The sequence below is a fragment of the Schistocerca piceifrons genome, chromosome X, assembly GCF_021461385.2.
Source record: "Schistocerca piceifrons isolate TAMUIC-IGC-003096 chromosome X, iqSchPice1.1, whole genome shotgun sequence".
In the NCBI taxonomy this organism is placed as follows: Eukaryota; Metazoa; Arthropoda; class Insecta; order Orthoptera; family Acrididae; genus Schistocerca; species Schistocerca piceifrons.
The window spans coordinates 255531984-255546305 of NC_060149.1; the positions used below are offsets into that span (position 1 = coordinate 255531984).

A 14322-nucleotide genomic window follows, 5' to 3' on the forward strand; every position below is an offset into this window, starting at 1 on the left:
GATCAACATGTCATCTACATACTCAGCATAAGATAAAACACTAACACTAGCAGCTGAAAAAACACTGAAGAGTTTCTTTTCCAAAAAATTAATGAAAATATTGGCCAAGATGCTTGCCAGTGGGTTACCCATTGCAGTTATTTGTTTGAAATTTTTAATAGTCTTCATGAAAAAGTCAGTTTCAATTATGAATTAGAAAATAATGAGTGTCAGCTTAATTACTTGGACCTCAGTATTGCTGTTGACAATGACAGACTGTCTTTCGGTATTTTCCAAAAAGCCACTAATACAGATCAAACTGTGCCTGCTAGTTCAGTGCATCCTCATTCCCATAAGAGAGTATTCTTCCATTCAGCCATTCATCATGCAGTCTCTGTACCTTTGTCACCTGACAAGCTTAATGAAGAGATGAACATAATAAAAACTATTGTAATTAATAATGGCTATGATCTCACATACTAGAAATGATCTTCAAAGTTAAAACTGGCACTAGAGTGACCACTGTAGACAGCAGTGCTATGCCTGATAGTAACAAGTACAAAAATGTTTTCTCATTTCCATTTTTAGGCCCTGTTTTGTATAAAATGGTTCATCTTGCGATTAAAAAATATGGATTAAGAGTTGTCTTTTCCATGAACAATAACTTGCAAAAAAATCTCATTCACAATCTCAAGACCACAGTTGCTCCAATACACAATTCAGGAGTGTGCAAAATCACCTGTGATATGTGTCCTGTTTATTATATAGGACAAACTGGAAGGTCTTTTGTCTCAGGTACAAGGAACATTTGTTGGGAAAGAGAGGCACTAATGTACACAATTCCACTTTTGCTGATCATCTGCTAATTTCTGGACACAAACTGAAATGTGTTTAAGAAATTTCCATTTTACATAGAGAAAAGAAAGGTCATATAGGCTTGATGTACTCAAAGGGCTGGAGATTTTCAAGCATATTTCTGAGAACAATGGTCTCATCTTCAACAAACAGTTACAACTACAAAACTAAACTTTTTTCAACAGTTTCAATCCACTGCTCGTGAAATTTTTATTTCTCTATTTTTTACTATATTTTTCCCTGCCTATGGTTTGAAAACATCATTTTCTTTGAATCTCATATATATGTGCTTGTAAAGTTACCTTCATGCAAATATTTTTTGGATTGCAAAGCTGTCTGTAAAATTTTTTCTATATCATTCTGTCCTTTATGTAATAGTAATTTCTGTAAAGCCTAACAGAGGTCTCTGTTATACTTAACCTGCTTGACTACTGAGTATTTTCAAAAAGACATTAAGCTCTCTTTCTTTCTATTTTGTTTTTAAAATTAACTGTCATTTTTTTCAGTATGGGCACATTTCACTGTCTGCACCTGATAGGCTGTACAACTTGTATTGTTTTTGTGTCAGCAATGAAATCCATTGGGCTGAACAGCCAGATGTTTTTCCCAGCAGGGCACATGTGACAAAGGCTAGAACATTTTATTTCGCTGTTGACTTGAGCATAGCTGCTCTAAACTCTGACCACTGCTTTTTAGCAATGTAATTTTACATAAGTAACATTTGTACATCATGAAAAACTGTCATTTTGGTTAATACCTAATTTTTTATGTATTATTTTATAGGATTTATCAAAATTCCATTCTGATGAAGACACCCCTAGTACGTGTCAAAACCTAGGTCAATGTACCTACCAGTTATTTATAACTAGTTGGCTGTATAATCCTATGCTGAAATTACAGAAGATTTTTCTCCAGATGCCAAAGTTATTACAAAAGAAGGAAAGCCAGCTATGTCCTAACTTGTTAGTCATTATACTGTAAATTTCCGCATTACAGAAGTTTTGTTTCACTGACCTATTATACGTAGGTTTTATGAAGTACTGATTACAGAGAAATGTGCAAAATCTATTACCTGGATTAAAATTTCATCTTCTGTTTTATTTGTGTTTGTTTCTTGTTCATCAGTCTCTGACTCTTCTTCATCATCTTCATCCTCTGACTCTTCTGGTGAGGTTTCAGAGTCTCGCGTGTAGTCAGGTGGTGGTGTAAATCTTTTCAGTGGCTTTGGTCCTTATTGGCAAACAAATTAGTCATTTATGTTATGGAATTACTTTCTTCATGGAAATTATGGGTGTTGTAGAATTGCTCTTGATGCAACTGATAACTCACACACACATTAATTGAAAACCAATTCTATATGTTGTATCAACTATCATTAAATTGCTGTGTGTTATTCTTATTTACTTATAATAAAACAAATTTAGTAAAATTATTAAAAGATCATTACTTAAAGATACTTCTGCATTTTAAGCTATGTCAGAAAACTGTGATGAAGAAGAAGATGATGATATAGGTTTCAGAGTATTCATTGGCAGAGTTATTAGCACCTTGGCAGAATATGGTTGGTTGGGTCGATTTGGGGAGGAGACCATACTGTGAGGTCATCAGTCTCATCAGATTAGGGAAGGATGGGGAAGGAAGTGCCCTTTCAAAGGAACCATCCCAGCATTTGCCTGAAGGGATTTAGGGAAATCACAGAAAACCTAAATCAGGATGGTCGGGCGCGGGATTGAAGCGTCGTCCTCCCTGTGCACCACCTCACTCAGTGCAGAGTATTAATTAAATGCTTAGTGAGTATTAAGTCTTTCCTCATAAGCAATCTTCTTGGGGAAATGGACCATAAACACATATTAGAGACTTCAAAGAGTGTATGGCAATGGAGACACAGACAGTGGTTGATTATCAGTGTATTAAAATGAACAATAAAGAACCATCAATGGGAGCTACACATTTACACTTAAGTTCATGACCTTTCCTCATGTTTAAATAAAATTATAATATAGTCAGTACATAAAATAAAAACTAAAATTAGAATTAGGCACAAAAGTACTAAAAGTTATTCAATACATGTGGCTGGCTGACCACTCCTAAAAACAAGGATACAGCCAGCCACAGTAGGAACAAGTAAGAGTGTAACATTTCTATCATGGACGTTTAAAGTGCTTAAATAAAATCCTCAGTCTCAGTATTAAAACGTACATTAAAAAAGAAACTGACACATAGTAAAAATTGTGAAACTGTGATTTGAATAACAGCAGCTGGTCTGATTACTGACTAAATAATCATGAATTGTCCACTTTGAGATAATTAAAATAACCTACCTAATAGTTTGAACAGGAGGTCCAACAGTACACAAAACCTTGAAATATTTCCCACACTCATCTCATCGGTATTTAAAATGATGGAAAAATTGTTATCAATAACAACTGCTGCCCTCTTCTTAGAATATAAAATGCAATAAGATGTGACACATTTAAATTGCTACACCACAAACACTGTACTCTGCTGGTGGGTCCTCCTGTTAGAATCAGAGGAGTTTCCTGTGTGTCAGAGGACAGTGCTATACTCTCAGTCATGTTAAAGCCACTTATTTACATGTCTGAAATTGGAACAATGTTCACCTATGCAAAACTGTAGGGTTATCACCTTAATTTTTTTAATTTTGTACTTTCAGCCACATGGTCTCCAGCTGATAAACAATTTTCTTCCTCAACAATAAGGTGATAAGACCAAGTGCAGAACATGGGGTACTGCATTACTTTCCTTATGTGCAACCCTTCCTGTCTTGTCAGCTTGCTCATTTCCCAAAATTCCCAGATGACTTGGTACCCAGCAAAATGATACTTCCTTCCATTGATGTTGTAGTGTACCTAGTGTATGCTGTGTGTTCTGGACCACTTTATCTGCTGGGTAGATTTGCTGAATGGTCCAGAGGGCACTTAAGGATCAGAGCAATTACTTCATTGATTACACCTCACCTTTTCCAGTCTTTTTAGGATAGGAATAGAGTTTTTTCATTAAATTTGCCTGGAAGTCTATTCCTAATGACCCTATCAGTTGACAGTACAGCTCTGCTTAGCTTCATCAATGTAATAACTGTAAAATTTCAGTGTCCATCGAAAATTTATAAAAGACTTATTTAAAAATAAAATTTAGTTTACAAGATTTCTTGTACTTTGTCATATTTAAATCAGCCTTGGCTTCCCTGGTAACCAGGAAAGACACTTGTTCCAACCCTGTGTTAGAACACTCATTTCTGCCCCACCAAACTCTACAAGCTGCTTGTTTGTTCTGATCCCAAACTGTCTTGTTGCTCTTATATAGTTTACTCACATTTGTTTTGCTGATAGTCAGACAAGAAGGTTAAATGTCACAAACTAAGGGAGTGGGCACATGTTAGATTCATGTTGTGCCATTAGGAACTTTCATTGGATGGTTATTGACAGTTCCCCAACCTCAGCACAGAGGTTGGGTATAGGCCTTGTTGTGAAGGCCCCTGCCACCAAACTAATGCACTCATTGTGAACCAATTCCAGTGTCTTTAAATAGGATGATCACATAGAACAATATACAGTGAAGTCATAGTTCAGCTGTGACTAAATGGAGTCTCTATAAAATTACTAAAGGGGGTATTTGTCTGTCCCTCAGTATCAGTCACTAAGGCATTTAAGATGTTTAGAGCTGACAGAGTTCTTGCTTTTCTTGTTTTGAGATACTTCAGGTCTGGCAACCATGTGAGTTTCTCATTGGAGACAAGGAACAGGGACTGATTCTTTACAATTAAGAGTAGTGCCCTCAGCCATTGTTCAGGTTGATTAAAAACATGATGTACATCATTAAAATTCACACACACACACACACACACACACACACACACACACACATTTATCTAGGGAAAAGTCAGAAGTCTGTGCTTTTAACACATAATTCTAGTCTTCTTAACGTTAATCACAGATTTCAAGCAGTCATCTCAAGACTAGAAGATGAATAAAATGTTGCAAAGACATCCAGAAAAAGAGAGCATTGGACAGGGCTCCTCACTTTTGACACTACAGTGTTGATCACTACTACAAAAAGAGTAACAGTTAACATGCTTCACTGAGGGACACAGTTGTCCTTGTTATGTGTGTCTGAGAATATACAAACAACTCTGAACCTAAAGTACTGTCCTGAAAGGAAGGCTCAGACTCTAATAAGAAAACACCTCAGAAAGCCCCATTCATGCATTTGTCAGATGATATTATATCTCCATGTAGTGTTATAGGCCTTTTCAATATCCAAAAACATTCCTGTCAAGTGCTGGCTACACAAAAAAAAGCCCTTTTGTATCACCACCTTCAGGAGCATTTGCTTGTGAAGTGTAGATCTGTACTTACAGAAGCCATAATGAAGCTGACTGAGAAATTTTCTGGTTTTTACAGTCTGTATTAAGTGGCAGTTAATAATTCATTCCATTGTCTTCCCAGTATAAACGCTAAGTGCAAAACTGCAGAAACTATTTAGGCTGGTGCAATCCTTGGGGAATTTCTGGAGGTTGATTTTGGTTGCTTACCTCCAAGAATCAGGTGACTGTCTCTCAGACCAGATTCTCTTTAAAAGTGTGAGGACGTAGTTCACTGACTCAATAGTCAAATCTTGCAACATGTCATAGAGCACTTTGTCTGGTTCCAATGTTGTACTATGAGCCACAGATAGCAATGCTCTAACTCCATACAAATGAGGTGATGTTACTGGAGCTTAAGTCCAACCACATCCTCTCTGCTAATTTCCATCTGCTTCACAATATGGACTCTTTTATTGGCATTTGATGTAATTTGTACAATGTATTGCACCATTCACTGGGCCACAGCTTCTGGTGTAATGCTTAGAGCACAATTGCCCTGTATGCCCACTGCAGTGCATACCTTACCTTTACCATCAAGCCTTTTCCTTGACTTCCATACCTTTGCTGATGTTGAGATATGTTTAATGGACTCTAAAAAGCCATTTTTACTCTATATGATAATTTTCTGAACTTCTCAATGAGCAATGTGAAAGACAGTAAGGTTGTCTCAGCAGATGGGCTACATCAGAACTTTTGTAGTTTCACTCATTTGTCCCTGATGGCTAAATGACATTCTTGACCAATGCTGTCAGCAGATGGGCTACACTGAAACTTTTGTAGCTCCATTCACCTGTCCCTGATGGCTTAATGGCCTTATTGGCCAAGGCTGTCTACAGAGGGGCTACTTTGGAGCTTATGTAGTTCCACTCACCTGTCCCTGGTGGCTGAATGGCTTTCTTTGCTCCACACAGGGACTGGCCATTTACCAAGGTTAATGGATGACTTCAAGATACAGCCCTGTGAGTGATCACAGTTATGTACTGTACCATGTTCTGGATGTTGGAATGCAGCCAGATTCTGTTAAGAGTCCAATTGGCTTTATTTATTACCCATATAAGTGGTTTGGTGGCAGGTACTGATGTATCTTGCACATGAATATAAAGAGGGGAAATGGTCACTAGGGAGCAAGTTCTCCACTTCTTCCCAAAGGACAGTATCAGCTAACATGGGGTGGAAGGTCAATAGCAGCTAATAATCAATTGTTAGCAATGAAATGTGTCACTTTCCCTCTGTTGAGGAGGCAGACATCACTTAACAAGGGGAACCTCTCCACTATTAAACCACTAGTGCATCTGTATATAGAGCCCCACTGCAGAGGAGGAAGAGATGGGGGAGTTTGTAGATGAGGTCCTCACAGACTTCATAATCCACAAGTTCATGAGATGGGATACAGGGTGCACACAGTTATTCTTAAAAGTATGTAAAAATGAACAGCTACTGCTTGAAGGTGGATGGCGAGGGTTACAAGTTCAGAACAGCATATATTGTTGATGAATAATGCCACTCCATGCATGGCCCTCCCACCATTTATATGATAGTCTGATGTTTTGAAATGTATCTTTTTTATGCATTGGCACAAGGGCCTATCCTTTGTGAAAAGTTTACCTCTTCCACTTACGTTCTTAAACTGTGCTGACTTGAGCTTCATTTCACTGAGAGTGGGAGCAAAGAAAGTTGAGAAAGCAAGAGGGTGCATTGGTATACACTTTAATTTCCAGAATTTCCTTTTCTTCTAAAAACACTGGGAAATACCTGCTCCAAGCAAAGTGATTACTCAAGCAGTTCTGGCATTGAGCACAGTGACCCTACTTCATGGGTGTCTTTTCTGCATTTGTCACATGTTTCCTTGCCAGCATATTCTAATGCAGTTTGATCATATCTTTATAGCACCACTTTGGACTCTGTATATAAGGCATTACCTTCTGTTGAATAAATCCAACTTTGATGTGATCTCAAAGATAGGTGAAATGAAAGTTAGCATGAAAATGGCAGCCTTCTGCAGCTTACCATTCACTCTCATCATCATATTCCAAACTCAGTCTCTACTAAGCTACTACACCCACAACCTCTACCCAACGGTCTCCCCTTCCTCCACACTGCAACTCCCCCAATCCACTCCTCCACATCATCATCATCATGCACTACATGAACTCATCATCTCTTGTGCCTGCATGTCATGTCCCTATCCCATACACTTGCTGCTTCTCCCTCCAACATTTCTGCCCCACACACCTGCTGCCACTCCCGTTACATGATCCATCCAGGAGCTAGGAAAGTGTTCATTCTTTTTTTGCATACCTATTGAGGAATCAATGCTTGCACTGTACAGTGAATTGTCTCCTTTACTCGTGAATTTTGTACATTCTGATGTCCTTTCTCTCCCCCCTCCCCCCCCCCCCCCCCCGCATTGATAGCTAATGTGCGAACAAATACTCTCGCATTGCAGAGCTATCCTATAGCCCTCAGCACAATTTCTTCCTGCACTTTTGTTCCCCAGACCCACACCTTGATATCCATAGTTTCCTTTACAACCATCTAACCCCTTCAGTTGTCCATTTCCCATGTCTATTTCCCATATTTCTGCTGCATAGAAAGGTCTTGTCTCCTATGAATGTGATGCTCTGTTGCCTCACTGGATCATGGTTTTCAACACAGGTCTTCATCTGCAGCATGTTTTTCTCCTGGAACCTTGTTTTTCAATATATGGGAGGAAAATAAACTGGGGATGGAAACCTGTGTCCAAAACCATCATTCACCAAGGCAACAAAGCATCACATTCATAGGAGAAAGCTTTTTTACATAACAGCTAGCTCCACCTATTCCACTGTTGATTATGGCAATCGGTCACAATCACTGAACAACAAATGACATTGTGAGACATTCCACCTAAAGCCATCAGTATACAAAGCTACTTTTGCTGCCAAAGATGTGGCCTAGTGGCAGGCACCAATGCCTATAACTTCAATGCTCTGTAGCATCATCAGATGACATTTGCGGACACAGGCTCCTATCATCGATTTCCTCAAGACACCCTCTACTCCTCGTCAAAGTTTGTCAAAACATTTCTGACACCCACCCAGCCACACACACACACACACACACACACACACACACACACACACACACACACACACACACACACACAGGGTGTTTATAAATTAATTATACAAAAATAACCTTAAATTGTGAAAAGGGTGAATGACAAAAATATACTCTTGAGATCTCTTCAGGTGTTGTTGCTTTAGTATAGATCTACTTATGTGTGTGCAGAGCTTCTATAGCTCATATAATCTGATTGTTATGAGCTTCCAAGGTATACAGGACATAGAAAATGAACAAGACAAAGTTTGCCACACAATGTTCTATCCTTCCTATACTAATTCTTTATTGCTTTATAATGCTTCTTGTCAACTGCCTGACTAAATCTACAATAAAATTCTTAAATGTACAGAAAGTACTTCTGCTCAACATTTATTGCTTTCCCTGCCTGTGCAAAGTGACTGGTAGACAGTTGGTCCAGTAGAATTTTTAAAAGTTACCAAACTGTTCATCATGTTGATGAGTGTAGTGGCACAGTACAAATTAAATGTTGCATTATGTTTATGGAACACAGTAGATGCTTCCTAAAAAAAAAAAAATGTGGAAATAATAAAACACATAATAGCTGATGATAATTCTGCAAGGGTACATGGTGACAGCTATGCATTTTTGGATGGTATTGTCAAACAGACTGAGTTCCTGCAGAGAAACATTACAGGTGATGAAACTTAGGTTGTTCAGTTTTTCTGATGAAACAAGCAGAATTTTGATGCAAATTTAAATTGATGATATCTGTAGGGAAAATGATGTGCATGGTATTGTAACAGATAAGGCATTCCTACACATTTACTTCCTGCCCAGAGGTGGAATGCTGACACTGAATTTTGCTGTAAAACAACTGCAAAAAGTGAGACTCATCAAAAAAAAAAAAAAAAAAACACTACACTTTACAACTAAGCATACCAGCAGTGGTATTCACATTCCTATTGCAATCTGAGGCATTTGGGGGTTTTTAGGCAATGGAAATTGAAGATGTATTATGTATGCCACCAGTCCAATCAACAGAAGAAATGTCCTATCAATGAAACAGAGAGGCAAAAATCTGTTGCTGTGCTCCTACATCAAGCCAACATATTGGATGTATCAGTATGGCCATTTGGACCTTAGGGTGGCCTTCCAGTGCTGTGAGTGTGTTCTGAGGACCAGGACATGCTCATTACTGGATACAACTTTCTTTTCTAAACTGTTTTCACATACGCACCATTATGTGTGCATTACAACCTGTCCTGTTCAAGACAAAATATTGCAGTAAAGGACCTCCAATACTGATCATTCTACATGTGTGTCACCTTTCTGAAATCTTTATTGCTTATTTTTGATGCACATCCTCTGTGTTTGGAACCATTAGGGCTATTCATTCTGGGTGCCTCGCCACTAGTATTGGTGTAATTAAGAGTACACAAACTATAGTGATGTGTAGTTTTCTTAATAAAAACACTGTTCTGAATCATTTACAAGAAGAGGCTGGAAAATATAAAAAGTACATTATAAGAGAGACAGTCAAGAATGACCAAAGAATGAAAGAAAGGGGCAAACATAACAGTCTGTTGATCAAAATGTCAGATGGCATAGTTGCAAACAATAGGAAACTCTGACTAAAGAGTGTTTATATATTACATTACCAATTTGTGTAATTCACACAATGAAATGGAAACATCAGTAGCAGATTGCTCATCCAATGAAACAGACATGTGGATAAAAGATGGCTAGGTGTATATCCTTCTGAAATATTGCCATAATAAGTAGCTAAAGCTAGTTTAACATATGTAAGAAGAAAATCACTTAGGAATAATGAAACAATGATAGATGCCATAAAAGTGGCTTCCATGCCAAAATTCAAGAACAACCACTGGAGTGTTTCTTTGTAAACAGACAGAACGCTAGGAAAAAAGACGGGAAGACAGTCAAGATTAACTATGAAATTATAGTATCAGACAACAAATTTATGTACCTAGAGCAACCAAAATATGATAAATTGATTGACACTGATAAAAATAAAAATGGCTTTGTGTTCATCTGGGAAATTAAATAACAAAAAATAAAATCTCAGTTTGCATGAAAGAAAGCCTATAGCCAATGAATACTGGGAATTAGAGGCAACAACAGAAACATGAAACTTAAATATTCCAACCATTTTGAACTTGAGTATAATCTACATCTTCATACATACTCCACAATGAAATCTGATAGTAAGGACATAAATTAGTAAGAGGAAAAACAGAAATTGAGAATGTCATTGCAGCTATCATGAAATTAAAATAAAGATGGACAGAACACATAACCAGACATCAACAAGCATAGACTAAAGAAATTCCTTATGATAAGAAACAACTTAGACAATAACCAAATGAACATGGGATATCAGCATGAGGATAAAAGCACGATACATTTTTACACGTGAAGCTTAAGATCATGGTATAATGAATCTGAAAGATGCATTACTCAGCAGTGGACGGAAACTGAATGTTTACAATAGTAATGACTCTTCAAAGTGAATTTCATGTATTATGGATTTAAGACTTTTCAAAGAGACAATTGATAAAATAGGAATGAGGTACAGTTGTGATATATAAGACGTTTAAAACTGCACGGAATTTTCTGTTATGTTTTGCAGGTAAATCTGTATGTAGCAAATGACATTAATGAGACATCAGTATGCTTGATGAAGAGGTACAAGACAGATGAAGCAATGAAAGCTCACCTTCAGGAATGTCCTCCTTTGATGCATTTTCTTCAAGTTGCCTGAAAAGTGACAACATTTTGCTTGTTGTTTTGCTTCGGACAATTTCTTCCTCAATCTTATCATCACTTCTCACAATATTTGGATCACGATAAACTTCTGTTTCAGGATAGTCCTCCTATTTACAAAAAATACAGTTATTGAGACACTTTAAATAAAATGAATTACTTCTATTCATTAGATTCAGCTGGTAATAATTTCATAAATTAATGATAAACATGTTTAGTTTTAACAAACATTTCAACTGGTAATAATTAAGGTCTTAGTACAAAAAATAAATATGACGATAAATTCTGGATTTCACTATATATGTTCTCAAAATCTTATTAAACTTTTATCCTTCTCCAGCTAAGCAGTCTTATTCATTTTTCTTTGGTACTGGATATTCAATATCATGCATAAAATATACTGTGTCAGCAATTCACTTCCATATCATAAAACATAGAATCATTTTCATGTCTAATCTCTGTTTCCTCACATATTCCCTAATTTTTAAAAGTGTCTACAGAAAATATACTAATAGATACTTATTTTATGTTTATACAACCTCAGCACATTAATTTTAATCTGTTTCCCTCTGTCCTCCTTTGCCCAATAAGTGAGCTTCCTGAATGCCATTCTCAACCTTTCTGGTGACTACATGAAAACTTATGTCTGTATCAGGAGTGGACAAGACCTCTACATGCGTGCAGAGGTCTCGCATGCATGTTGTAGTAACACTGTTCACGTTTACGTCACACTTCACTTAGCGTAGACCGGGACTGTGTCCTAGGCATGCCCGATGTTGACTGACTGGACATGGCCTGTGCTGCCGGAGTTGTTGTTGTTGTTATGCCGGCAGAGGTCGCGTCCGAATTCTCGCGTGCCCTCTGGTGGACGGGACTCTACTTGCGGTAACTACCGTCCGTGACGCGCCGTGTCGATGTGCGCCTCTCGCGATCTTTCTGGTGGCTACTGCACTCCTCCTCCTTCGGGGGGGTGAAGCCACTGTGATCCACTGCATCGGAAGGTGGAGCGTCGGGCAGGAGCGATGACCTCCACATCCATTGGAAGGCCGGAGTCGAGGGGATCTGCCAACCCTTGAGCCGGAACCTTCGAATACGGCTGGAAGTGACCCACACGAAGAGGCCCCCGTCGTCCCACAACCGGAGCCCGGGACAGAACGGGTGACAAGCTGTCGAACTCCAGATCCTGTTCCACCTCAGGAGGGGCAAGACCCAGTGGCGGGGAGAATGGGGAAGGGACGACCACAGGTGAATCAGCCTCCTGAGAAACCGGGCCTGCGAGGGGGGCCGGCTCTCGCTGGGGCATCGCGAACGATGGCAATGCCGGTGCTGGAGCTACTGGAGGCTGCCAAGGCTGAGAACCAGCGCAGTGCGACAGAGTCACAGCGGGGAGAGGTGGTAACATCCCCTGCGAAACCAACACAGGTGCCAGCAATGGGGAAGCCAGTGTCCGAGAGGAGGACCACCGCCGGTATCCAACGTGGATTGCAACCAAACCCATGGGCCCAGACTGACATACCCAGTGGAAAGCCAGGTACTCCATTTTGCGAAGACTGGCGAGGACCAGGTCGGAGGAGGTGCAGCAGAGTCCTAGGTTGACGCCCATGGAGGAGCTCTGCGGGGCTGCGTTCTCCCATTGGTGTGGTCCGGTATGCCATCAGGAAAAATGTCAATGCTTCCTCTGCAAGAAATTCATGCACATACTTTTTCATCTGTGTCTTAAATGTGCGCACCATGTGCTCGGCTTCCCCATTCAATTGTGGATGGAAGGGGGGAGAGCAAACGTGCCGAATACCGAAGCGCCTACACAAATCCTGGAAGGTCTGCGAAAGAAACTGCGGTCCATTGTCCGAGACCAGGGTGATTGGCAGACCTTCCACAGAAAAGATTTTTGCTAGTGCCTGGATTGCAACTTCTGAAGTGGTTGAGGAGCAGCGAACCACATATGGGAATCGGGAATAAGCATCAATGACAATGAGCCAAAAGCCATTGAGAAACGGGCCCGCAAAATCGATGTGAACACGTTCCCATGCTTGGGTTGCTGGCGGCCATTAAGAGAACGCTGCCCTGGGAGATGCCTGTTGGCTCCCACACTGGGAACAGGCGGCCACCAAGTGCTCAATTTCTCTGTCAAAACCGGGCCAGTACACATGTCTGCGAGCCAAGGTTTTAGTACGGGAAACACCCCAGTGCCCCGCATGTAATAATGTGAGGACCTCCCTTCGTAAACTTGCAGGAACAACCATCCGAGGAGCTGTATCATCGGTAGCCAGAAGGAGAACTCCTTCCAAGAGCGAGAGGCGGTCTTGTAGAATAAAATAATTACAAAGAGGGTCCGAGGCCCGGCCCGGAAGGCAGGACGACCACCCCTGCTGAATGAGGCGAACTACTTGCCGGAGAACCGGGTCAGCTGCTGTTTCCCGGGCAACTCGAGAACTAGTGATCAGGAAGCCATCAACCGCTTGGCGGGACGCCACATCCAAATGAAAACACATAATCTCCTCTCGATTGAACGTAGGATCCGGGCCCATAGGAAGACGGGAATGAGTGTCGGCGTTGACATGCTGTCCGGTAGGGTGAAAATGAATGTCATAATGGTACTTAGAGAGGAACAAGGCCCAGCGCTGTAGTCTGTGGGCCGCCCTATCCGGAATCTGAGAGGCGGGGCCAAATAACGATATTAACGGTGATTAACTGAAATTTTGTGCCTTACAAGAAAGGGTGAAACTTGGTAACAGCATAGACAATGGCCAAAGCCTCTTTACCCACCTGGGAGTAATGGGCCTGCACGGGACTAAGAGTTTTAGACGCAAACACCAGTGGTTGCTAGGAACCGTCTGCATTGCGATGGGCCAGGACCGCCCCCACCCCATACTGTGAAGCATCTGTAGCCAGGACCAATGGCTTATGGGGATCAAAAGTAGCCAAACAAGGCACTGACGTGAGGAGGCCCTTCAACGAGGTGAACGCTCGCTCGATTGCAGGCGACAAATCAAAAGGAACACCCTTGCGCAGAAGGCAGTACAGAGGGTGGGCTATGGTGGAAGCCCTGGGAATGAACTGGTGGTAATAGGCTATCTTGCCTAAAAAGGCTTGTAACTCTTTCAGCGAAGCGGGCCGAGGAAGGTCGACGATACCTTGGACCAAACTTCCTAGTGGCTGGATGCCATGCCGAGAGATGGTGCAGCCCACATACTCAATGGATGGTTGGAAGAAGTTTGACTTATGCAGGTTGCAATGCAAGCCCACAGACCTGAATT

The 14322-nt window shown here is 40.4% G+C and overlaps 1 protein-coding gene across 6 annotated transcripts in view; it reads right to left on the minus strand.

The window, feature by feature from the left end:
* LOC124722996 (LIM domain and actin-binding protein 1) overlaps nucleotides 1–14322 on the minus strand; it is a 234311-nt gene that overhangs the window by 13080 nt on the left and 206909 nt on the right. For all 6 annotated transcript variants that reach the window (XM_047248167.1, XM_047248168.1, XM_047248170.1 and 3 more), the window contains 2 exons: nucleotides 11019–11175; nucleotides 1907–2064 (listed from right to left, as the gene is read on the minus strand). In XM_047248167.1, coding sequence (XP_047104123.1) covers nucleotides 1907–2064; nucleotides 11019–11175 — 315 coding nt within the window. The remainder of the gene's footprint in view (nucleotides 1–1906; nucleotides 2065–11018; nucleotides 11176–14322) is intronic.